The 27,137-nt window shown below is 38.1% G+C and overlaps 3 protein-coding genes across 3 annotated transcripts; 2 read left to right on the forward strand and 1 right to left on the reverse strand.

Moving 5' to 3' along the window:
- Positions 1 to 438: 438 nt before the first annotated feature.
- Positions 439 to 12,430, reverse strand: LOC125474331 (methyl-CpG-binding domain-containing protein 9-like). Its single transcript, XM_048577868.1, is given in 12 exon segments — positions 439 to 1,244; positions 1,843 to 4,023; positions 4,286 to 4,717; positions 4,855 to 4,953; positions 5,117 to 5,452; positions 5,985 to 6,290; positions 7,108 to 7,797; positions 7,913 to 7,936; positions 7,938 to 8,966; positions 8,968 to 9,030; positions 9,153 to 9,867; positions 11,534 to 12,430. Coding segments are annotated over 12 exon segments (6,657 nt in total). The 5' UTR covers positions 12,013 to 12,430; the 3' UTR covers positions 439 to 941.
- A 3,884-nt stretch (positions 12,431 to 16,314) lies between these two features.
- LOC125474332 lies at positions 16,315 to 19,820 on the forward strand. The gene is made up of 6 exons (XM_048577869.1): positions 16,315 to 16,582; positions 17,390 to 17,680; positions 17,790 to 17,896; positions 18,006 to 18,138; positions 18,268 to 18,462; positions 19,211 to 19,820. Exons 2-6 carry the CDS (start codon positions 17,408 to 17,410, stop codon positions 19,523 to 19,525), a joined length of 1,023 nt encoding a protein of 340 aa, XP_048433826.1. The 5' UTR covers positions 16,315 to 16,582; positions 17,390 to 17,407; the 3' UTR covers positions 19,526 to 19,820.
- Positions 19,821 to 22,059: 2,239 nt separating this feature from the next.
- On the forward strand, positions 22,060 to 26,912 carry LOC125474333. Its single transcript, XM_048577870.1, has 15 exons — positions 22,060 to 22,328; positions 22,678 to 22,772; positions 22,869 to 22,982; positions 23,174 to 23,278; positions 23,399 to 23,470; positions 23,682 to 23,794; positions 24,087 to 24,227; positions 24,673 to 24,741; positions 25,103 to 25,190; positions 25,299 to 25,370; positions 25,464 to 25,564; positions 25,695 to 25,812; positions 26,143 to 26,202; positions 26,322 to 26,432; positions 26,616 to 26,912. The coding sequence occupies exons 1-15, from the start codon at positions 22,232 to 22,234 to the stop codon at positions 26,721 to 26,723; spliced, it is 1,464 nt and encodes a 487-aa protein (XP_048433827.1). The 5' UTR covers positions 22,060 to 22,231; the 3' UTR covers positions 26,724 to 26,912.
- Positions 26,913 to 27,137: the final 225 nt, after the last annotated feature.

Consider the following 27,137-nt stretch of genomic DNA (forward strand, 5'->3'; position numbering starts at 1 on the left):
GACCTAGCTTTCTTGGTCCCATGGAGCTTACATAAGTCCAAGACAACATTGCCAATGATCTAATCAAAAGCTGAGCAATTCTAAGTAACTACATAATTCTTCCCCCCACGAAAATTTGCAATCATGATAATTGACAAACAAATGCACGTCTGTTACCTGTTACTCGGCTACAAAGGGAAGGCTGGCAGCAGAGTGCAGCGTCCGCAGACTACCTGAATAGAAAATTGGGCGGCCAGCAAAGCACCGAAAAGTGAGAACCAATAACCCAAGTATATCAGATGAGAAAAGAATGCCAATGGCAACTGAGTCCTCGCGATGTAAAAAAGTAAGACCGAGAGGTTCATCAGCCAGCACAAATACCTCAAGAACTGCCACTTTGAGAGAGAGAGAGAGAGAGAGAGAGAGAGAGAGAGAGAGAGAGAGAGAGAGAGACAGAGCTGTATAAAGAATGAAATATTGCCTAAAAACCTGAAAAGCTCAACATTTGCCCATTTTTTTCTTTTTTGTTTTTTCTGTCTTTTTACACTAAGTTCCCACTATATCTATATATCGGTCTCGCTCTCTTTGCCAGTTGATTCCTTTTCTCCATTTCCAAGCAACAATTCTGAGAGCAGCAGCAGAAATCATTGAAAATTGGATTCATCTGCACATATCAAATTTGTCCGGCTACTCGAATCCTCTAAGCAGATATTGTACAAGCACTGCTTTCATACTCCGCATCCAAGTTAGCATGTAAGCTTTACCTTTTATGTACAGATCAACGCTTCAGAAGCAGCGGCAGTGACCACCTTCAATTTGTCAAACTAGTTGTTGGTTTGTTCTGGTCCAATGCCAACCAAAATGTGGTGTGACGGTCATTTTCAGTCACCCACAGCTTCTTCATGTCCACTGAGAACAGCCCTGTCCGGATTAATCTCCACAAACTCAGAATCACACTAATATCAACCCTCTGTCTCCTTCCTTTTCTTGTTAGATTTCCTGCTTGACCTTGTTTTTTCTGCTGAATCCAAAACAGGAAGCGGCTTTAGGTCCAGTGCGCTGCTGGGCTCCAACTTGTCAGTCAGATCGGAACTAGGATGCATCTTCTCATACAGGATAGCAGCATCAAGAGAGTATATACGCAGAGCAAGTGCAGAGATTGTTGAAATTTTGGCAGCAGCTGAAAATGATGACCAATACCACCACTCATTCCTTAGATACTCAGTCTTTATCATGTCCTCCAGCACAATCATTGCCTGAACTATCTGAAAAACCAAGCATGTTATTCGCATCATGCCAAGAAATTGATGAAGATATGTATGATATTAAAATGGGTTGTTTAAACAAAAAGTTGCTACAAAAAATAAACATCACATTATGCAACAATAACTTAAAGGTCGTTTGAGAGGATCTAGTCTTCTTGTGCTTTCTTTATTTCATGCCAAAGAATAGGATAATTAAAGTGTAGATCGCTATTTCTCCACTAGTCCACGGGTCAATTCTACTGAAAGTAATCAAAATCATGCTATAACAAGCTACAATCACATTTCCACCAATCAGCCAAGTCTATGCTGAACTGCTAAATATTTCTGTTGGGTAGAAATAGGAATTGGCTTCTGCCAGAAAACCTATTATTTGATAATTACCCTCATTGACAATTGGACGGCAACATAACCCTTGACGTATGTTACAACATTAAATCAGAGGGCCTAAGAATGCTCCACCACATAACTGAATTAGTAACAGAACTAACAACCTCAAATAAGCAAAGCTAGTTAAGCAAGATGCACAAATGTATTCAATAGCATGAGAATGATTATGAAAGTACTGTTCAAATAAAGAACGAAGGGAATAAATACTAACTTCATATATCGTCACTGCTGATTTAACAAACGCGCGCCAGGCCCATCTCCTTTCCAATTGTGCCTTTGATGGTCTTAGAGCTTCCTCAGGGACTGCAGCATCGATATCAAGCAGATTGATCTTGAGTCTCTTATAAATTTGACAAACCTTACCAACCAAGGGCCTCAAAGAAGACTGGGGGACCACACAGAAACGACCAGCGCCCACAACGGAAGAATGGCTATTTGAATGTCTCTCCTCCCCTCGTTCCAGAGATCCCAAAGTTAGTTTGTTAGCATTTAGTAACATCATTCCATCACCTGTCCTGGATAGATTGTTACTGCTTACAATATCAACATTAGTCTTTCCTTGTGAAACTAGCTGTTCAGCAGGCCCCAGTCCATTACCAGGTACACCGACATCTTTCTGAGAGATTATCGCTAGCGTAGAATCACTCAGATAAGGAGATGCTGGGGCAAAAGATGGAACTCCATGTGAACCTATAAGACCTATGTCCTGTATCAAATCCTTGTTTGAATCGTTGGTCACAAACTTGGAGCAGATCTCTTCAAAGTCATATGGGCAACCTAAACTTCCATTTTGAAACTTAATCAACTTTGCACTAAGCTCTGAACATGCACTTTTGGAAGTTTCAACACTGTTCAGTTCACCTCTGCCCTCTTCCCGATTCGTCTCACACTTCATACTCCCCTTAACTTTAGAAGAATCACTTATTTCCTTTCCCTTCTCACAGGCTGCTGAAGTTGGAATGCACCTACCATTGTTATGCCCCTCAAGTTCAGCATCAGTGAAGAAGGTTCTGTGGCAAGAGAGGCAATGGTGTCTACTGGGCCAAATGGGTTCCAAGCATTCACACCGGTACCCTTTCTCGTCATTGGTTACTCTAGCTCTCTTTCCCCACTTTTTGGAGATGTCGGTGGTTTCCATCTCGGAGCATGGACCATACATCTTCTTCAGCAAAGTGGCTGCCCTAGTACCAAGACGATCAGAAATTTCAGTTTTATCAGCATTTCTAGTCACAGAAATAGCGGTTAGGTGCTCATCCTGACCTCGGCTTCTAATTTTCTCAAACTTTTGGAACCTCGACCTTTTCCAGTGCAGAATTGAGTCCCTCAGCTCTCTTTCCTTAGGGTGCTTGTTTTTTAACCAACCTATAAGTTCTTCAATTTCTGTATCAGTTTGATAAGAAACCCAAGGTGCCCTAAAGGAAACGCTGTTGTTTGGACCACAACTCTGTGTAACAGAACTCCTCCATACAGGGTCTCTGCAATCTTTCATATTTATACCATGTTTAAATGACACACTTCGATCTACAATAATCCAAGCATGTCCGCCCGGAAGAACCGAAACCCAGTATAAGCCACCAAGGGAATCAGTTCCTAAAAACTCTCTCCGCACCAACACCTTTAAGAGGTCGAATTCTGTACTCGCAATTGAATCCTCCAAAACGGAAAAATCATTTTTGACAGAGTTCAACTCAAGGTGGTAGGACTGTGATTCATTCACAGAAGCAGGTGACATCTGCTCTCCCACATGATTACTCCTCACATCTGAAGGGTTGCTAAGTCCTTTCTGATCTATAGGCAGAGAAACATCCATTTCCGCATTGTCTTGTGGATGATCAACACAACCGATTTCTTTACTGGACCCATTGATTTCATGTGGCAAACAATTTGATGAAGGACTCTCAATTTGTCTAGAGGATATTTCACTTTTATCGGTAGTCATATGTGAAGAAAACTTCCCAGGTGCAGAGATGTCATCTGAAGCAGAATGGACATCTTTTTCCCTAACTTCAGTGTCTACAGTATGTTGGCTATTATATTCTGCATTACTGACAGATGGGTGTTTATCAAACCCTCGAGCACCCTCTAGTGCCGAATCATCAGAGACTGCATTGAAGGAGTTAGACCTGCCACTCAAAACATGTGGTTGATGAAGACATCTTTCATTGGTTTCAACTGAAGCCGAAATCCCTTCCTTTATACCGTCACCAGCATCGACCTTTGCAGCTCTTGAAACCAAAATTTCTTGTCTAGACCTGAGGACCTTCCAATCTACAGATAAAGAACGCAATTTCTGCTGCAAGTCGGTTGATGTCTCAGAACAATATTCAAGGTGTTGACGAATAACTGCTGAACTAAGCAACTCATCACATAAGAACTTCAGCAGGAATGTTCTCTGCAAGCACAGTAAAAGGGATAACTGTAAGTTTATAAACAATGATTAAAATAACAATAATTCACCATCATACTCAAATCTTTAAAGGTCCAGTGGTGCACTTTCTAGCCATACAATAAGTGATAACAATAGGGTGATTTTTTGAATGGACCATGCCAAAAAAAAAAAATGGCTGGACCAGTAAGACAATGCAATCACTTGTGGTCAGCCATATAACTAGTGTGACCAGAAAAATTATACACAAAGGCATCGATGTGCAAACCTCATCAACGTTGATATCCCAATACTCGCTCTCTTCCATTTTCACTGCTAAACGTGCAAGTGTCTCCAAGAAAACACGGGTAGCTTCTCCCTGGTAATTTTTACGACGTCTTCTAATGACCTGATGATGTTTTGATGCATTTTGAACTATTTGTTTAGAAACAACACAAGAGGGGCAATACCAGTTTCCGTCCGGGATCCTTGCAAGAGGAGGATTCAAACAGTAAGTATGATACTCAGCATCACAAGTATCACACAACAGTACACTGTCATCATCTTTATCAATGCCGCATACTTTGCAAACTCCCTCATCCCAAGGGGCTTTGGGAATCCCATTTGTGAAAGTAAGTAAATCATCAATTTCCTTTTTCCTTTCAGAACTGAGGCCTTCCAACTTTGAATACTCTGCAAGCTTATGAACAAGAGGGACAACCTGCATTGAAAGAACAACTGAATATGGTACGGTAATTGATTAAATGCTTGTAATTAGAGTAGTGAACGGCCAGCGGATGCATGTGCCTATGTCTGTGTCAAGGTGTGGGTAGGGATATGGGACAGAAAGGTACATACCTCCTCCTCATATAATGTTTCAAAATTTTGGGCTAACTTCTCGGTTAACTCAACCAAATCAGGCTTATCCCCATAAGCAATACGTAGATTACTCCATAACTGCAAAGTAAAAGTAACGATTAGAACTAATGGACTATAACAGATTAAATTAAACAGAAGTTTACAGCTTTGAAGTTTCAGTAATGTTTCTAAGAGGGTCACCGGAGATGCTGAAGTGTGCAGTAAAAATTTTCAAGAAATCCAATTGTCAAAGAAAACAGACCTCCCTGACATCCTCTAGAAAGGCTTCATGTGATCCCCCATAGGATCCAGCTGCCAATCTCAAATCAATTGTCCTGAAGTCCAAAGGTCGAGACACCATGGCCGGCGATCCTAGAAGACCCTCATCATCGTTATCACTTGAATTCATTAGCTTTCTCCCGAGCAAATTGCAGAAAACCTTTGTGTCATCTGCAGCAGCAGCACGACGCAATACAATGCGGCATTGTTTCATGATAACATCATAAATTGAGACATTTATTTTCCGTTTTCTTCCCTTCTCAGCCTTTTGTGGCAATGCTTTACCCGATACATCTGCTAGCAGTGACAGAACAGCTTTCTGTGCTCAACCAACAAGAAAGAATGTCCAATTTAGAATCATGTTTACTATTACCGGTTCAACAAATAAACATAACTTGGACACATAGACAGTCTTACAGTACCATAATCCTTAGTTTAGTAAGGAGCAAGGTAAGGAACATTCACAATTTCATGCGTACCCTAAGAAAATATATTTTAAAATGGTTTAAAGATTCCTTCCACCTAATCAAACAAACAAATTACATTTTACAGTCGATATGCAAAAGAAAATGCATTTTAGAAATTTTTTATAAGAAATATGTCATAGTTTCATATGGTAATTCAAAGTAAAGTATGAGCAAAGTTACTGCTCCTAGAACTCTAAGTAAATTACTGCCTCAGAATATTGTTGTTGAAAGGCATATTATAATACAGGAAACATGTCCACAACATGTATTCCCAATAAAAGTCAGCCAATGCTAACATGGCATTCACAATGAATCTTCATATTCTATCAAGTACACAACCAGGAGAAAAAGTAGTTAAGCAATAATTATGTACTGAGAAACCACCTTTGTAGGTCCTGATGCATTGCCCTTGTAAACTTCTTTACTGATTGAATGTTCCAGAATTTTCCTCGCCCATTCAGGTGGATCCTTTTCCAAAGCCTCATAAACACATTTTCTGATTCTTGTTCCAACATTTGTCGGTAGCTTTCTAACAGGTTCCAACACCTGCGCCCATAGTGGCTTATTACCATCATTCCCCAAATTCTTCTCGACAGCAGCTGGTCCATCAGACACCTCCTCTTCTATGGTAAATACATCATGCTCTCTGTTAAGTGAAGCAAAAATTTGCTTTGTAGCCTCCGCAAGCAACTGAAAAGTAAAGAAACAGTTTAACATGCATTCTTGTCGCCTGTCATTGCACGAGATCTACACTTGGAGAGTGGGGCACATAAAAACACAAATGAAAAAAAGAAAAAGATACATAATGCTACAGTACCACCAATTGAAGAGGTGAAATGAATCAAACTTCCTCAGTGGAACCCATAAGAGACATGTAAAACTAACATCCTAACAAGTGCAGATACTGTTTCTAAACAATGGAGCATAGTACTGCCGAAGAATTCGCAATATGCCACAGGTTTCCCAATTTAACTATTTAATTAACCAAGCCTTATGTGCAACCTAACATGCTCAAATGTTATCAGTCATATACCCCAACTGTCAGAGTGAACAACTATAGCCTTAAAGGAAGACCAGATACATTTAAAAAGCTAATCTAGATGGTATGTTGGTTCTTAAGAGGACACCTTGTTTAATCCCATGTAGGGGTCAAATACCAAAATAATTATTCATAATGTTTGAGTAAGTATGGAATGATTATTGTTTTCGGGGACATAATAGCTTTCTCTTCTTTACAGGATAGAGTGAAAGTTCGAGCTTCTTTATGGACTGCAGTAGCTACTGATGTTAAAGAAATTTCTTTTTTCTTCTTCATTCTTAATGGGGAGCTGCAGTTGACTAAGTTAAAGAGGTATGTATTTCGGGAAATAAAAGTAGCTGAACTGTGTAAACGAGATGACATAACATAGCTTTGTTTAGATGGGGGTTCATTTACAACAATACGTAAGTAAACAGCACTAAATGTTGGAATACTAAAAGACCATGAAGGGATAAGAGCTGATCTTACAAGTGCATCTGCTTCCATCCCAGCTACTCCAGATAAGGACCCACAGAGCACCCCACCGTCACCTTGTAAGCAGCGAAACACTTTACTGCTTTCACGAGCGGTAATCTCAGGCGAGTCAAGGTTACCATCCATGGCTAATACAGACAAGATGTATCTCCGTGCTAACTCTGGCCAAGTCAGTTCATTAATTGGGAGTATATTAACCTTCGTTCTTTTCACAGGAATTGAAATATCAACATCTTTCTTCCTTCCCCGTTTTGACTTCAGATCTCCAGAATCAAAATTCGGATCCACCAGGGCAGCAACCTTAAACTGCAACTCACCTATGAGCACTCTTAGTAGTGATGCATGAGCCTTCGTCAAAGCTATGCCAGAACATCTGCTATAAGTTACAGATGCAAGTTTATCTTGAGCTGCCTCCTTCATTGCTCCAGTTTCCATATGTATGAATGCATGTGGATTATTCCTAGAAACTGCCAAGCCAGACTCCATGGTCAAAGATAATTGACCACTTGAATAATCAATTCTATCTGAACTTAAAGCTTGAGTGCCCTGGTTTTCCCTATCAAACTTCTCTGAAAGATCTGACCTGCCGAACCAAGGGTCAATAAGTTCCTCCTCAAGTTCTTCCAACGAAAAAGCCTCCTTTAGACCCAAAATTTCATCAAAGCGCGATAATAATTCCCAAACCTGGGTAGATAAAGAAAAAAGGCCAATAAGCTTCATGCTTGTCAATCATGTGGCAACACAAACTCAAAACTAACACAATTATAATAAATGAAAAACTGCAAGAAACATCTCATACCTGATAAACATCACCAACAAGGGCATGGAGGAATCCTCAAGCACAATGGCTTCCCATGAGGAGGTGGATGATCAATCTTGCGGTGATCCTTGACCAACTTCACTTTTTTGGACCTCCTAAACAAACCATCCAACGCTTCTTCTTTACCATGTAATCCAGCTCCCATTTTAACCACTAGAAGCCCATTTCCAACAGTTAGCTGTGTAGAATTAGAACTTCTACCGTTAAGAGATTGATATTGAGAACAGGATTGGGCAGCAGGAAGCTGCTCCAAAAGTTCTTGCACAAAATCCACATCTAATCCAAATCTGTCCTGGTCTAGCCAATTCGCTAGTACGTCATAAGAGAAGCCACGCTCATCATCGGCCTGAAGTTCAAAAGAGATGCTGACGGAACCTGGTGAACTACAAAACTTGTCCAGTGGAGATTGGTTCACGTTGCCACTGTCATTTGTTATAACCTCATTTTGGGAGCCTTGAGCATTTTCAACATGCTTACAGAAAACCTTAAGAATGCCCTTCTGTTTAAATATTTCAGAACAAGCATTAACAATTTTTTTTGAAATCATTCCCCAAGCTGCAGACGAAGAATGGTCTTCTACTGAAATCTCACCAATGTCATCCATCACACCCAAATCAGCAGATGAAAGAGTTCCAGATTTTTCATAAACGGAATTATCTTCAAACTGCGGTTCAGCTGATTTCTGGACATCACTGACTTCAACCGAACAACTCCTCAGGCAAGACAAAATATCATTTTCCATAGGCGGAGAAGGATCTGACAGAATCATCTGGATACTTCCATCATTATCAGAAGTCAAGTCATGACTTTCTTGATTAATTTGACTGTAAAAGTTGCCAAGTTGTGGCCTACAGAGGATAGTTGAACCCTTGGGAACTGGCAAGGCAGAACACGAACATCTTCTGACCTTAAAAACAGGTCCAGAATCACCACCATTCAAAACTTCACACACAAATAAAGAACCAGTAACCTTATCATGCCAACATGACCTATAACCTACAGGATAGATCTGATTTGAATCATGATAAGAAGGATCTTGTATCAACTTCTCCCAAAGAAAGAACAAAGAAATCTTCAAACTGCACAGGAAATCCCTCCTGGAAAATAAAAAATGCACAAATCAGAAAAGTAAAACAAGCTGATATAACATCCATTTTATGTTGATCAAGGAGAATCGTTATTAGTTTTACATTACAACAAACAGAGAATATAAACTTACAGTACTTTGCCGAGACCCAAGGCAACCATGTTCTTCTGTCCCTGCTTCAGTAAGTTTTACATTATTTCCAAAACCACGGGCAAAAGCTTCCGTACTTATACCATTGGAAGAGAGCTCCTTGCAATAGCCACTGAGCAAACTTTCCTTATTTTCAGCTAATCCGTTGGAATATAAGAGTCTTGACTTTCTTTTTCTAGGTAGATAAGTCTTCTCAGTATTAGAAAGAGAACCCTCCCATCTTATTTCAGAGCCCATGGAATTGTAGTTAGGCGTCAAGCCAAGAAAATATGCAACTTCAGATACTGAGCCAAATGTCTTCCCATTTGGTGCACAGTATACTAAATATGGTTCACCACTGGCTGTTGACTGTTTAAATTCTACACGCCAACCATCCTCCAGTACACCATGCCTTTCAGAAATGTAATCTCTAAGAGCCTGTAGAACTATCTCATCTGGACTCCGGGATGGTATTCTAATAGCCGTATTATTGTTATTACTATGCTTCCCGAGCGGAAACCTCGAACTTAATTCCTCAAAGCTTCCACCCATAGTCTCTGTGTGGTGCAATATATCTTCCCAACCCACTTTAGTCGCATGTGTAATCCCAGCACCTTTTTCCAAGCCATATCCGTTTCCAGAGTACAAGAAGTTTGAATATGTCACTGGGGCACCAAATGGATTGCCACCAAAAGAATTACCACCGGGAGTGTGCTTTCTATAATCAAAATAAGTTTAAGCAGTAACTACTTATGGACAATGTGCATTTAATGAAATTTATCAAAATAGTAACCAACGAGTAATAGACAAAAGAGGCAACAATGACAAGCTAAGAAAACAGTCCATAGTATAAGACAACTCTACCAGTTAGTTTTACAATATCAAACCGTAAAACCCATAACAGCTACAAAAATGTTAGAAACGCTTATGAATCATGCAAGCAGTAAGGCACAAGTTAATGATAATTAAGCTCCCCAGGTTTGTTGCTGTAGAGGTAGCAGCTTAAAGCCCGAGAGAAAACAACAAAAGGCGTACATTTAAAAGAAGTAGTCAAAATAGGCAAGAATGATGAGTTTAGAAAATGTAAGAAAACGGTCCATAATATAGGATAATCTACAATTTTAGTTTTAGAAATAAAGCAGTGGAAAATCCAACCACGGCATAAATGTTATAAGCGCTTAAGGAAAATGCAAGTGATAAGACACTAGTTATGCTCTATCAGTTTTGATTTGATTTATGGGTGGCAGCTTAAAGCTGGAACACAACGAAAGGTATAATACCAAAGTTATTATGCAGGTACTACCTGGGTGTAGAGGCAAACTCTTACGACGGTGCTGTATACCCATATTACTCGCTACTCATTTAAAAAATACAAAAAATACACACACACATTGAAAATCATTTTGGAAAATTGAAGTTTCTTAGTAGGGATACCACATGTCCAAAGAGAAGTTATAAAGCTTCCTTTTTCTAGTTTATGTACATGGTTTATACGAGACATTAGCATGTAGTTTATGTTCCCAATCCACAATCCAATTTAAAGCAGTCTGAAACAATATGCTCATTACAGGTCTGTCCTATTTTAAGAGTGTAATTTTTAAAATAAACTTCTTCCTAATTAACACAAAAAATGTAGTTAAGATAAAATGCCAAAACTGCAATTTCTTACGTGCACACGAAGCTTTTAGCATGGTGTTTCATCTGACACGTGCACACAGAGAGCGAGAAAGGCACGCAAATGTCAAGCCTTTCAATCTCATACAAGGAAAATCGGACAGACTAATTCCTACGAAAATTCCCCACATCTAATTCAACACCTTAGGACGAATGGGCAGTCCACATGGCATGGTGCAGAGTGAAGATTGGGGAATGCAGAGCATAATTAGTTTTTGGGTATTCCAAAGGTGGTGAGTTGGAGTGATTATCTCAGTTATGAGCCAATGGGTAACCAATGCTGGATAAAGGGTGACCCCAAGCCAACAGGGCTCCCCAGATGCTTTGAAAAATGTAAAACAAATAATCGAATGAGGAGTAACCTTTCGGGTGCAAAACACGGGCACCCGAATGCAGAGCGCGAAGTGGAACGTTCCAAATCAGTCACTAAATAATGGCATTATCATGGCCTTAAATGTTGCATGCATGCATTGATCGAAATTAAGTGCTGCGACAGGAACTAGCCTATTAGCATGTAATTTATGATGGGAAATGTAGTAAACCACACATAAACAGAGCACGGCATTCTTGGTAAGTCCATAAACACCTTAACGATCGTTCTTTTTCAGATTTGTTTGCATAAACGAGCTCGAAAAATTGAAAGCAGGACTAGAAAAAGCAAAACTAAGTTTAGTAGCTGAATATTTTAGCAAATGCGGGAAACCACCTACCTCAATTCGCGCATTTCCGCGATGTCGTCGACGTCGCTCGGCGGCGAGGCGTTGATGTCGAGAATCTGCTTGGCCTTAACTCCAAGCGGCCACCGCTTGCTCCTAACCCCACCACTCAAACAGTCCCCGCAGACCCACTCCACCAAATTCACCGCCTGCCGGCCGCGCATTCCGGCGCATGTGAGGTGAAACCCGCGCTCGCAGCCGTCGCAGACCACCACGTGCCCGCGAACCTCGGGCTTGCCGCAGGCGGCGCATGCGGATCCTCGAGCTGAGCCGGGAACTCCGGCCGGGCCGCCGGGAGGCGGCGAAGGGTGGTCGTGGTAAGACCGGACGACGTCGAAGGAATCGGGTAGGGTTTCGGAAGGAGAAGGGATCTCATTGAGATCGATGCAGAGTACGGAGCGAGTTGGCTCGGCGTTGGCGGCGGCGGCTGCCGCTGCTCTGAGTTCGTCGGCAGCTGAATCCGTTAGTTCCATTTATCCGAGTCGGGGTTTGGAGCTCGAGGTCGGTGCTCGTATCATTTGATCGGACGGCTGAGATTTGACACGAACAAAAAGGAGAGGTTTTGGTTTTTGGGTTCGAGGGAACACAGGAGAAAAAGAAGACAGAAACGAAGAGACCGAAAGAGGACCGCACCGTATCGCCCTGACCCTCCCTCTTTCTCTCTCTAGACTCTCTCTCTCTCTCTCTCTCTAACCTTTTTTTTTCTGTTGGTTTAATTTTTTGAACTGCGATGTGAGAAGTAAGGGTAAAGTGGGGCGGACTCACGGGGGATTTATATGTGTACTCGCTGACGTAGAACGACAGTTACCCACGTGGACCAATCAGGAGAGGCGCAGACTGGGCTTCACCTTCCCCGAGAGTACAGTGCTCTGTGCAGCTCTGCGTAGGAAAACCTCCTCTGGACTCAGAGTAGGATGAATCTCGTGACTTGGTGGGCGTTTTGTAGTGTATACGGTTAGAACGCATGTCTGATAACTCCGTTTACATGTTTTTTTGTGGACGAAGTTGTTCCTCTCTCATAAGTAGTTTCATAGAATTTCGTGTTATTGATCATAATTGCGGCATTATATGCATGGTGATTACGAATTTACGTAATTTGTTCTGAAAAGCATTTTATGGTTGTGATAAGTGTGAGGTATTAAGCATGCGTATTTGTTTCTCGTAAATGATGCAGTTTGGCATCTGAGATTAGTGAATATAGCAGCTATAGCGGGTATATCTCAGACGAAGTAGGTTTGTACGACTCCAATGAGATATGGAGGCATGTGCTCTAAACAGTAGACGACTTCATTCAGTTCATTCACAACAAAGTAACCCTAATGTAGTTACTAGTATAACAAACGTAAGATGTCAGATGAAGCAGTCATGTAAATATATCATCAAAGACGTGCTTAAGAGTATGAGATAGTAAATGGCACCATCAAGTGCGTTTACGACAAAAAAAACTGACAATTTAGTTACTTGAATAATGCGACAAACATGAGGTATCAAACATGCGTATGTCTCATGAAAGATGCATGTAGGTGTCTAAGATAATGGATATAGCTTCATTTAGTGCATTCACGACAAATTAATGATCAATGCAGTTACTCGTACAATTTGACAAATGTGAGATGTCAGACATAGTAGGCCTCCGTATCTCTCATAAAAGACACAAGCGGTCGATCACAACAATAAACAACTATATTAAGTGCGTTGATGACAAAGAAACATCAACATAGTTACTCGTATAATTTGACAAATGTGAGGTGTTAGACGAAACAGGCGTTGCGTATCTTTTAAGAAAGACATACGTAGACGCCAGATACATTATCCGGCTAAAATGGAAGTTTGTGGAATGACAATTATGTCATTTCCATTTCTTTGCCCTGAATGATTACTTTGGATCTCTCATGATTTTGTTAGCAATTATAAATGGTAGGTGTCTCAATTATGAAGAGTGCAAAAGATCGCGAAATCTGCAGTACAAGAGGAAGAGACGTTTCTTTCTGTGCTTTGTGTGGATCGTGAATTACTGTATTAATCAGTTACCATTATTATGCTAATTACTGTATTACTATGCTAATTACTGGATTAGGGATGGATTATCTTTTAAGACGCATATAGAAAAAAGGCCAGTTGAAACATCCTCGACGGCCCAGATTTCGTTTCCAATCAGAGCCAATTTGAATGAAAAAGATTCCAAATTAAGGGGCGTAAAATGGCATTAAAAGTTTTCTTATTACAATAATAATATACAGAACCTTTAAGAGAGCGAATCTTCATTTTTTTAAATGGAGTTTAGTTATGAGAATCACTCTAATTGAATTTCAATGTCTGAATCGTATATTTTGTAAGTCTTGATGCATAGGTCATGCATCCTTGTAAATATTTAATTCAATCCAAAATCATTTGCATATTTAATTGTTACGATGAAATTTCAATGTTTCTTATAACATATTGTTCGTCAATTTTTTTTAATTCAATTAGATACATCAAATATTTTTTTATTTGGTTAATATTTTGCAATGATGATCTACAAGGTGCAACTTGAAAAAGAGACGGTTCGGATTCTAGATCGTTAAAAAAAAAAAATGGAGATTTCTTCCCTTAAAACTTTGTTATCATATATTTCAAGGATTCTTCTAATTTACAAGAACAAATTTGAACATGAGTGCAATGAGGAGCACAAAGCCTATGTTATTTCAAATAATTTTACGTTACAGATTTAGACCTAGCCAAGTTAGTTATAGTAATTGGTGTGGTCTTCTCTACATTCAATCTCAAAATCCTCTTCGTGTAGTTAAGCTACATCATTTGTGTAAATTACATTGTTTTTTTTCAAATCCAGTGTTACCAAATTGTTTAAAGAATATAGTATTTTGCCATTCAATACTATGGTTTGATGATATTTCTCTTTACTTAAAAGTGAGATGTCTTATGTTTGAATCTCGTGGAAGACGAATTCAATACCAAATTAGACTGGCCATTATGTGATTTAGCCAAACTCCTTATTTTCCCAATGTAAAGATATTGATGTACTAATATATATATATATATATAGCATTTTTTGGCATATCCAAACACTTTCTTTGAAATTCCTTCGTCCAAATGGGGTCTTATTAACTTTATTTTTGTCGAACATACCAACAACTATTTAGATGTGATCTGATGGCTAAGGGACAAAATATGTGCCTAAATCAACCGTCAATTTACTAATTACTTTCTGTTTCCATTAATAAAAACAGAAAACACTCAGTCTTTTAAAGTTGGCACAAAATTCCTTAAGAGTATAGTTTTTACTTTTTCGCTAAATTGCATATGGCCTCTAAAATACGACTTAAATTTCAATTTAATCATTTTTTATGGAGTTTTAACGAAAAGCTCACAGTACTGTTCACTTTAACGAAAAACCAAATTTTTACACTAAAAAGTCAATCCTGGTACTATTCACTTTACCCTTTATTTTGTCATTATCATTAAAACTCAAAGTTTTCAAGTCATTTTCATTAGTTTTCCTTTCTTTTTATAATCGATCCAAATGTTTTATAGTTACGTGGATTGTGGAATATGATATATCCACGTATGATTAGCCTTAATCAATACGATATTTTAAATTACTCTACAAATAAGAAAATATAGATTTTAAGAAGGTCTTATTAGCTCGAAGTTGACCAACGAATTGATGTTGTCAAAAAGCATAAAATGGGAAATCTTTGTTGGCACGTAACAAAAAACAACATATCAAAGATACAGTTTAATAAAATGTAATAACCAATTTGACCATTTTGGTCCGATTTCGCAACATAACACAAACCCAAATCAAACTAGACAGTCTAATTCAATTAGTTTTATCATTTTTAATAGAACTATGAAGCTCAAAGAGAAAATTTTGAACCAAACTTCAAAAAACTACATATGGTCATAAATTAATTGACCTAAAATACGTATGCATACACACTAATTTTATTGTGGTCACATAAATAAGATATAGCATCACCCAACATTTACCATTCTTTTATTTAATTCGCACGCCAAAAGTTTCATTTTCCTGTTGGAGCGTCAGATCAAAATCAAGGTTTCAAACAAGGAAACCACGGAAAATTAAATGTCTAGTAATAAAAAGATGGCAATAATGCGAGGCAATGGCGTTTTCGAAATTAGATCCCAAATCAATGGGCCAAATCCGAGCCAATATCCGCAACAAACAAAATTAAGAGTGCTACTAGACCCATCCTAGTATCTTATTTTTCCATCCATATGATAATCCCACCAACCATAGAAAATTAAAAAAGTAAAATTATATTTCCCCACCCATTATTATTCCCAAAATAACCATAATATTATTTTTTTTAAATAACTCTGATATATCTTTAAATAATATTATAAATAAATATATAAAAATTGAAAAAATGAAAGAAAATGCAAGACCTAAGACCTAGACATTCATCATTTATTTCACACCTAACGTCGCCTTGCAGAGACCCCGGATCCCCAAACCATTATTCTTCCTCCTTTTTTTGTCAAAACCGCAGATCTCACATCCAATTCTCTTTTTTCTCCATTGTAATTTCTCGCCCTCATCTAGCACATGCCTATTTCTTCCTCCAACCTTTCCGTCGATTCTAACCTAAATCTTTCCCAACCTCTCTCCACCAAAGATATCACACCCCACCCACTATTATTTATTATTATTTTAGTACTGAATTAAATAGGAATTTAAGAATCTTATTTTAAAAAGATAAATATGTTATTAACATTTTTATTAAATGATGGATGGGAAAATAAAATATCAGGTGGGAATATCACCGCTCAAAATTAAATACGATATGGGAGGCGGTCGCATTCGGGACCCGGACTCTGCCGGCCCAGGTCGAGTTGAACCCACTTAACCACAAAGCGGCGTCGTCCGGAGCGTCATCTGCTGCCTCGCCGGTTACACCAAGAAAATAAATAAATAAAAAATCGATTATTTAAAGTCCGCCCATTTTCTGGGAGTGTGGACTCACTCAGAGCTTCCATTGACGCTTGCTGGTTCTGATCCGTCGCATTTCCCTCTCTCTGGTACTCTCTCTCTCCTCTTTCTCTCTGTAGGATTGTATGCGCATTCGCCGAATCGCAATCGCACGCACATTTCATACAATCGATGCTTGTTCTACTGATTGTATTTTCGTTTCGGAGTTCCGATTGAATCGATATATGTATATGTGTATATATGTGTGTGTGTGTGTGTGTGTGTGTGTGTGTGTATACACTGTAGAGTTAGATTTTAATGTGTGAATTTTAGGGGAAATCGTACGATCCGTGTTGAAGCTGATTGATTTAGTTTTGTTTTTACTATTTTTGATTTTGTACAGTGATTGGAGCCCTAGATCTTCTGTTAGGTTTAGTTTTACTGATGCTTTCGAATTTTTTATTTCTGTGGTTTTTCGCGTATTGTTGTCACTATTAAGTGTTATTTTCAATGGAGTTTCTGTTTAATAGATCTTTAAAGCAATTGGAATTGAATTTCTATCTCGCATTGATGATGTTGCGAGTTGATTGTTTACTGCGTAGAGAATTGTGGACGTTGTGTTACATTTGAGTACGTGTTCACACTCGAAATTCAATCAATATAACATTTACGCTTTTTGTTACTTATATGCTTTTGGTTATGGTTCATTATTATCCTTAGTAAGTTGTATTTTCATATTTTGTTGGAGATTCGGAGTAAGAGGTTTTCGTTTTCTGGATCTTCCAAGCAACTGGAATTGAATTTCTATCTTGACTCTATGAAATTGCTAGGTGAATGTTAACTGTAAATAGAATTGTGGATGTTCTTTCGTTACATTTGAGTTTGCGTGCTCACCGGTCGAAATTTGTTGGTTGCAGAGTTGAAGGCTAGCTGCAATGTCTGAAAATGCTCTTAGAGATCTCAATACCATACCTGGATCTGAGAAGAAGAATGAAAGCTCTAGCAAAGGGAATATAACTAAGCCTGTTGCTGCAAATGCTAATGAAAATCATGAAGAATGCCTGGAGGAAACCACCGCTTTGGTGGGTTCACTTTCCATAAATGGTGAGGAACTTGCAAGTTCCGTGCCCGAGGTTGGAATTGCTGAAGTGGCATACATTGAGTCTGAGAATCTGAATGATCTAGAAAATCTTGATACAAGTTTTAAGGTATTTGTTTTTATGCCTTCTTGTGGCGCTTTACTATAACCTAGGCATTTCTGACCTTTCACAATTGATAAGCATGTCAGCTACCTGTATAATGTGTTTGATATTTCAGACACTCTTAACCGAACTAGAATCTAAAGATTGGGTTCTGGTGTGTGAAGCACTCAATAATGTGCGCCGATTTTCTATATTTCACAGAGAAGCCATGCTTGATATGCTGTAAGTCTCATGCTCTCACTTGAATGCTCTTGATCCAAAGAAGTATTATGTGTTACTGATGATTGTGAGGGCTGACATATTTAACGATTGTCACCATTTTGCTCAATAGGGGAGATGTAATATTGCTTGTGGTAAAGTCACTTAAGAATCCAAGAAGTGCTGTTTGCAAAACTGCAATTATGACTTCTGCTGATATTTTCAATGCATATACTGATCTTGTGATTGATTCATTGGACCCTATGGTAATGTGAAATCTTTGAAACTTTTCTGCTGTATTGCTTTACTTTGTTTGTATAGTAAAGGATTCTATTCTTATATGCAATGAATTATTAGTTTTTTTTCCCCAATTTAATCAAACCTGACCCTTGCAGCTTACACAACTTCTTCTAAAGTCTTCACAAGACAAACGATTTGTATGTGAGGCTGCTGAGAGAGCTTTAGTAGCGATGACCACTTGGGTTTCCCCTACATTGTTGTTACCCAAGTTGCAACCATATCTGAAGAACAGAAATCCTAGAGTTCGAGCAAAGGCATCAACGTGCTTTTGTCGAAGTGTTCCACGACTAGTAAGAGGACATTTATATCCTATTGCTCACCACATTGAATTTTTCTTATCAGAAGTGATATTTCAATTGTTTCATATAATTATATTTTCTTTCATATGTTTGTTTATTGATTTATTTTTCCTTCACCCCCCAAATTGCTATTGCCAGATTCATTTGAGGGTTGCATTATTTCCAAGTTTTATCAAGTTGTAGTAGCAGATGCTGCTTTTTTTTGTGTGCTGCTCCTGATGTAACATCTTATTCTTTTTTTTTTTTTTTTTTTTTTTTGTTTGTGGGGGATAGTCATTTAGGAACTCATTATCTTCCTTTGCCCCTTTTATATATACTCTTGTACTGCTTTAGCTTTTGCTTATTGTTTAGGACATGTCCCATCAAACTGGAATTGGCAAAATGGCTTAACCGTTATATAGATTTCAAAAACCAAAAGCTGGAGTTTCATTGAAGTGTATGTTCCTGTGCTGATACCATGTAGATTCCTATGGCCTCATTGAACCCTGTACTGTGCAACCATGTGCTTTGTGTCAACTATTACTCGATTGCATATCCAAACCCCGTCTCTTATGTGCGATCTTCTCCCTGAGTGCACCTAGTTTCATATTGTTTGTTGTTCTGTGACTTGTATGTTATCACGTATTGCACATTGAGAAAATGAACAAGCATATTGTAGGGTATATTCAGCAAGACCTTCAACTAGACGTGGTTCTACTCATTTCTTCCTGTTATATGCTTATCGTGTTTCTGTCAACAGGGTGTTGAAGGTATTAAAGCATATGGGATTGACAAATTAATTCAAATTGCTGCATCCCAGCTTCGTGACCAGCTTCCTGAGTCGAGGGAGGCTGCTCGGATCCTCCTCCTGGAGCTGCAGACTGTTTACGAGAAATTTGATTATCCCCCACCAGCAGCTGTGTCTGAACATCCAGAAACGAGCTCAGCACCAGCGCCTGAGCTCTCAGAAACGAGCTCATGGGAGAACTTTTGTCAGTCAAAGCTCTCGCCTCTCAGTGCACAAGCTGTTCTTCGGGTTACCAGTATATCTCGGGAAGGTCTTGTGGGCTCTTGACACAGGTTTAAATTGAAACACGCATGAGCTTTAGTAGCATTTTATCTCCATTTTCAACATATATGAGCTTTAGGAAAGCCTATATCTGCCCTTGATTTGATTTGCTTCATCAATTTCTCTTTTCATTTTTTCGTGTTTGTAAATTCTTCGAAAGGTTGAGATGTTCGGTCTACAGTCGGAGCATGTAGTTGAGCCATAGTTCTACGATAATATTCTTCACAGGTCAAGTTATTACTGCCTGGCTTTGTTCCTTCAATCGTTGCTGTTGAAATGTTGAGATGTTTCTTTTATTCAATTATTTGCTGCCCATCCGCTCACACAATGACAGTGTTCCTTCCTCACCCATATTATTGGGTGAAAAGTCTAATCAGCCCATGCATTCTTAGCCAACCACATCCCGGCCGCTTAGCTTTGGTTTTAGATATTTTGTGATCACGAAGTGTTCATTACTCGCTCGCTTTTGCGTTTTACTTAACTTGTGTAGGGGTGTCCGACCACGTCACTTGTTGAACCTCTTAACATCCGAGCGGGAAGCCCCACGCTAGTGTCAACCCAAATGCAGGGGGCTCACTTGGTAGCATAAGCTGTTTCGGTAACGAAATTATTGATTTATGCGCACCAAACATGAACTTTTCTTTATTGTTACCCACTAAACTGGACTTTTTTAAGAGGGCTTGTGGTTGAAGCAGTTAAAATTACGCCTTGTTGCATTAAAAAAGGAGGAAGTTGGATGAAGTCACATTATCCACTAATCTGATTTGGTATCAATGTCGTCATCCACGAGCATCGACCTAAGATTTCCTGACTACAACGTATTTTTTCGTCGTCATAAAAGTGCAAGTAGGTCCGTTTCACTTCAGTTTAGATTTCAACCAAAATTGAAAATCAAACCGGAATTACTATTCAGTTTGGTTTGGTTTTTTAATTTGTAAAGAAGAAATCGAATTATTTCAGTTTGGTCTTTTCGGTTTGGTTTCATTTTTTTTTTCCAATTTCTTTTTAAAATAGAAACTGGAGAGAAATTGAAGAACAAATTAGTGATTAAGGCTTTCAACATTTTGGGCCTAAGATTAAGTTTACCGAACCTTGAATTGAAAATAGGCTAATGGTTGACTTGGAATTGAGCTTGAAAAATGAATATCCAAGATAAATAAATAAATAAAGATAAAATTTAATTTACATCATTTGATTTGGTTTGGTTTATGAACCACCAAAATCAAGATCAAACCAAGAGTTTCTTTATTCGGTTTGTTTGTTTGTTTGTTTGTTTGTTTTTTTTTTTTTTGGGTTAAGTATTCAATCTAATTTTTTCGATTTTCAGTTTTACGAGCCCACCACTAACTGCGAAAGGGAAAAGGATCTTCGTCGGATCATTTTCCTGGGGATCTGGGGGATCCCGTGATCGTGTCCATTCATTATAAATCGTGTGATCATAAATTATTTGAAATTTAAAATTAAATATAAATAGTACCTAACGAAAACTGACCGTACGATGTACGATGAATGACCATGATCACAGGATCCCTAGGAAAAAGGATCTGGTGAGGATCCTTTTCCCTGCAAAAGCTCTGAGCACATTTTGTGCATTTTCATATGATAGTTACACTATTGCATGGTGTTACCGATATAATAGTATTACTTTGCCTTTATAAGTGTAAAGTTTTATGTTTGACTCATGTAAATAACAAGTTCGATTTTAGATTGTTATAGTTGATTCATTGTGTTCCTTAACCTAACAGTTATATTGCAAGTGGTAGATTACTCTGGTAATTAGGGCATTTTCTTTTCCTTATCGCATTCCAAGTTCAAACTCTCCCCTTCTCTTAGAAAGCTTAGATTAATAATATAAAAATAGCTGTATTTGAAAAACGCAAAAAGATCAACAAATACTATTTGGAGTAAGAGGAGAGGAGAGAGAGAAAAGAAATGAGTATGTTTAAGTTTAAAAACTCTAAAAACTTACTTTTTGTGTTTTTAGAGAATATACTACAATTTTGAGTTAGTCTTAAGTTTAGTTTTAGAAAATAGTCATACCAATCAAATTTTTAAAACCAAAAACTTGAAAATTATTTTTGAATTTAAAATGTTGAATTGAAATAAAGTACCAAACATGCTAATTTATCCCGAAAAAAAGGACAAGGATTGTCTACCCTCCCAATTCCGGTGCCTTCCTGTTTGTGTGGTCACGGTTAAACCACGTCAATATTTTATATAACTATTTATTTTTATCTTATTACCTCTATAAAAAAAAATAATATAAAATATTAATGTAGCTTAATCGTAATCACATAAAACAGTAAAAATGGAAGAGTACCGAAAATGAGTCGACAGACAATCTTTATCCAAAAAAAAAACTTTGGTAAACTAGTTAGACCGCCGTAAATCCATTGAGTCCAATCAATGCGACCTAAAGATATTTGTCACCAGCACCGGCAGTATCACTGTTCCCTTTTCCACTTGGTTCGGTTTCTGTGGCTGGCTCCCTTCCGCCTCACTCTCTCTCTCCCCCGACACTACACTCTCTGTTCGCAAGAATACAAACAACCCCACAAGAAATTCCAAAACCAAAACCCCAAGAAACCTTTGATTGTAATCCCGATAAAGAACCCAAATTCAACCCAACTAAAAAGGGGCAGCGGTGTTGCATCTGCCATTGCCTATTCCGCTTCCAGTTTTTCAGAATTCTGAGAAAACAAAGCACAAAATATGGAGCAGAAGAAGAAGGATATGATTCGAATAGAGCGCGAATCCGTCATCCCAATCATCAAGCCCAAGATTATCATGACCTTGGCCAACCTCATTGGTGGGTTCTTCTATCAGCTTGTTTAAATTCTGGGTTTTGTTCAAATTTTATTTTATTTTGTTTTAATTTTGATGCTTTTAGCACTTGTCGGCCCGGTTCGATTCATGGGTTGTGTTTGTTTTCTCTAACTTTTGTGGGTTTGGTGCAAAGATTTGTTCTTGTTTGGTTTTGCATTTGCTTAGCTGGGTTTTGTTTAAATTTTGCTGTTTTGGCACTGCCGGAAGAATTCGATTCGTGGGTTGTTTATGTTTTCTCGAACTTTTAAGGGTTTGCTGCAAAGTTTTGATCTTGTTTAGTTTTGCATTGTGTTTGCTTAACTGAAAAATCTGGGTTTTTTGAAATTCTGCAGAGCATAGTTCCGACCGGGCGGAGTTTTTGAAGTTGTGCAAGAGAGTTGAGTACACAATTCGGGCTTGGTATCTTCTGCAATTCGAGGATTTGATGGTATGCTCATGTATTCAGTGCCCTTTTGACATGGAGACGATTCGCATCAACAATCGGCATGTATTGTTTTCTCATGTTATCAAATTTTCTTTGCAGCAATTGTACTCCCTCTTTGATCCTGTAAATGGGGCTAAAAAATTAGAGCAGCAGAACTTTTCCGCAGAAGAAGTTGATGTGCTTGAGCAGAATTTCTTGAAGTACTTATTTCAGGTTCTAAGGCTGATTCACTTTATGTCTTTTTATGTTTTTGTTTTCTCGTATGCCCATACAACTAAAAGAAACATGAAAAAGTGAAAAAAAGAGAAGCCAAAAGAAAGCTCTTGTCGGAACTGAGTGATTATATTTACGCAATGGGAAACCAGTTTGAAAGTAGGACAACTAAACTGCTAGTTATGATGCAGGTGATGGAGAAGAGTAATTTCAAGATAACAAGTAATGAGGAAATTGAGGTTGCACGTTCAGGCCAGTATCTTCTAAATCTACCCATCACAGTTGACGAATCTAAGGTTTGTTGTACTCGCAAATATGTTTTCCTGTTTCAGTTCATTAAGTACATACCTGATAACGTTAGTATATTCATGTCATTCGCATTCCCTGATCCCAAGTATTGCTTCTGTTGAATGCAGCTTGATAAGAAGCTCTTAAAGAATTATTTCGCTGAGCATCCTCAACCAAACCTTCCAGATTTTGCTGATAAGGTAGTTCAAGTTCATTATAAAACACTGGAAACAATTTGGAATTTTAAACCCGTAATATTTTGAGTTGATTTTATATAGGATTGGCTCTATTTAGATTATCTGCCTCTTCCTTGTTAATGTAGGAAATACTAGTTAGCCTCCCACCTTCCCTCTCTTCCTTCCACTGTCTTTGTGTTTCTAGAGATCTAATCTGCATTGTTTCATACTTCAGTACATTATCTTCCGGCGTGGCGTTGGACTTGATCAGACAACTGATTACTTTTTCATGGAGAAAGTGGACATGATGATTGCACGCTTTTGGGCATATCTTTTACGAATAACTAGGTAAATAATTTTTTTAACTGTTGTCTATTATTGACCTACTGGAAATTGGAATAACATAACTTTGGAGATAATAGTTGAAACTATTTAAACTGTAAACTAGGTGAACAATTATGAGTCTTTTAATGAAACATCATCGTTGACCAATAACTGGAACATCATAGTTTGCATCATTGGTGATTGGTATTGCCAAAACCATTGAGCAAATAGCTGAGAAGATGTGTTTTAGATATTAATTTATTCAAACTTAAGAGTTTCTTTGTGTATTTCATTTTTGGTGTTATGCTGATTGCAGGATCGAAAAACTTTTATCCAGATGGTCAAGTGGACGACCTAAGTCTGATCCAAAAAAGAATGATGAGATTGTCTCTGGAGCAGATGGAGAAGATGAAGACTTATTTATTGAAAGAATCCGTCTAGAAAAAATGGAACTACGGTTATTCTTTATCCAGCTTTAGTTTTAGTGTATTTTCTTGTGGAGCTATTAGTTTTGGTATATTACTGAGCTATATGCTTGCCATTCTATGCAGCGGGATCTTATTTCTTCATTCATGATTTCTTAGGTTTCAGTTGGATGGATCCTGAAGTTTTCCATCTCTATTGAAACTTGGAATTCTTGTCCATATAGAGTATAGACTGCTTTGGATTACTCTGGAATATCCTAAACATTTATTTTCATTGTGATCTATATATTCCTAGGATTTTTCTCGGACTTATGCTGAAAGTTCTCTAATTTTAAACTATACTCTTTATTTCAGAGTATACATATATACTAAAGTTCAACAGCAATTAAAATCATTTTAGTCCTGATTCCGTATTCCTTGTCTCAATCTTAAGGTAATTATTTCCACTTCATGACATTTATATGCTGTGTCCTTCAGTGTTAAAAATTTGCTGAGCAAGACGACAATCAAAGAGCCAACCTTTGACAGGATAATTGTTGTTTACAGGTACTGTTTTTTAGACTGAACATACCTTTTTTTATTTTTTATTTATTTTATTTATAATCTTCTTGTGAAAAATTTGGCTAGTATTCAAGTCACAAGGTTAGGCATATCAGTGTTGACAGTCTAAATTATTTGAAATGAGCGTGCTCCTAGTTGCTTCTTATAGTGTATTCTTTTGCAAAGGAAAACTAGGCCTTCAAACAGTTTTGATTTATATTGGAGAAAGTTCAATGCATGATACTTTATGGATTTTTTGAAGGGCAAGGGGGGTTAATTGCCTACTAATTGAATTCATGCTCTAGGAAACCAGTCTTGAAGGGACCTTGAAAAAATACTTATTGATAAGAGAATGATTACTGTTCAGGCGGGCAAGTACCAAAGCGAAAGAAGAACGGGGAATATATGTAAAGCACTTCAGAAATATTCCGATGGCTGATATGGAGATAGTTCTTGTGCGTTTCTCTTGCCCTTTCTTCTTTTCCTCTCTTTTATGGGATTTTATACTTCTCATAGCCCTTGTACAACTGATGACCTGGTGTGGAACCTTTTGCCATTTACAGCCTGAGAAGAAGAACCCGGGATTAACTCCAATGGACTGGGTCAAGTTCCTTGTTTCTGCTGTAGTTGGGCTGGTCAGTTTATTGAGATAGCAATGAAGTTTGTATTGGTGCACTGTTCGTCATTTTTGTGGTGAAAATGCAGCTTACCATTTCTTTTTTTTGCAGGTTGCCGTTGTTGGTTCGGTTGAAATGCCTAAAGCTGATCTTTGGGTCATTATTGCAATTCTTTCGACTGTGATTGGTTACTGTGCTAAGATATACTTCACGTAAAGTTTTGTTACAATTCATGTTTTTCCAATTTGGTTGCTTGGGGGTGATACGTTATTGTTTATCGTTTTCCGCAATTGAATAAGTTGTTAATTACTAATGTGCCTATTACTTCTTAATTGTCTGTAGATTTCAGCAGAACTTGGTTGCATATCAGAACTTGATAACACAGTCCATGTATGACAAACAACTAGATAGCGGAAGGGGCACTCTTCTTCACTTGTGTGATGATGTGATTCAACAGGAAGTAAGTTGTAAACTTTATAGACATTCTCATAGAAACGAAGACTAATGCTCACGGTTGCACGTACTCATAGAAATGTGGCGCAGTGCCAAAACCTTAGCTGGTTGCTTACCCTTATGGACTTTAGCTTGAATGTTCCACAATTTATTTACACGTATCTAATGTGAGATACAATCGAAAGGAAGAATTTCAGGGTTTATGTCCTACTGGTATCTAAACAGAATTGATCCAGTTGCGACATGTTAATGATATAACCTAAACTTCATTTTTTTTTTCATTTAAAATTGGAATTTATTCAAGATTATACCGGTATTCAATCTCTTGAATGTGCAGGTCAAGGAGGTGATAATTGCTTACTATATATTAATGGAGCAAGGGAAAGCTACTTTAGAAGTACATATCTCTCAGATTGCTTTTCTACTTCCATTTACAGTTTCCGAGTAATTACAAGAATTATAATATGCATTCTTAACTAGTATTGCTGAAGTCTTACTGGGGATGATTTGTTATAGGACCTGGATAGGTGGTGTGAGGAACTAATTAAAGATGAGTTTCACGCCAATTGCAATTTCGAGGTGGAGGATGCAGTTCAGAAGTTGGTGAAATTGAAAATTGTTGCTCAGGTAAGACTCCATAAAGCCCTTCTGTGATAGTTTATAGAGTTGTATTTCAACCGAGACTGATTATCACTGCTTAAATATAACCGTGAAAAGGAAATGTAGGACGTGAGAAACAGCCACGCTCGCTCCTGGAAGACCATTTTTTTTCATTTCCTTTTACTTACTTGAAACTGCCCATGAATTTAGGATTCTGTTGGACGGTTTTACTGCGTTGGGCTGAAGCGTGCTAACGAGATCATTGGCACCACCACAGAGGAGCTTGTCCTCAAGGCAAAACAAGGTGGTAACGCTTGACGCTGTCTCGAAAAGCTAGGCCTGCTTCTATCCGATGTCTATACAGGAAAGTTACTTGAAAGTGTTTGTGGTTTTGGCAGGTGATAATTCTGCCCGTCGAACAGCCCTAGAACACTAGATCATCGTCACCTTCGATGGAAGTTGTACAAAATTATAACTATTGATTTATTTATTTATTTTTACTTTTCTTCGCGTACAGTTTTTTTTTTTTTTTTTTTTTGAAACACCGCGTACAGTTTGTTTAGTATCTCCTTTTTGTTGTCAATTATATACGTATTTAGAAGTCTGCATGTAACTCATTAGGGTAGACGTTGCTCTCGAGTTCAAACATTTCCACTATCATTCAGACATTTCCTACAATCCATTCAAACATGTTTCAAAACAATTCTACAATGAATTTCAATTGCGCTTCCA

The sequence above is a fragment of a genome, unplaced genomic scaffold, assembly GCF_019419815.1.
Source record: "Pyrus x bretschneideri cultivar Hongxiangsu unplaced genomic scaffold, Pyrus_bretschneideri_v1 Contig12, whole genome shotgun sequence".
In the NCBI taxonomy this organism is placed as follows: Eukaryota; Viridiplantae; Streptophyta; class Magnoliopsida; order Rosales; family Rosaceae; genus Pyrus; species Pyrus x bretschneideri.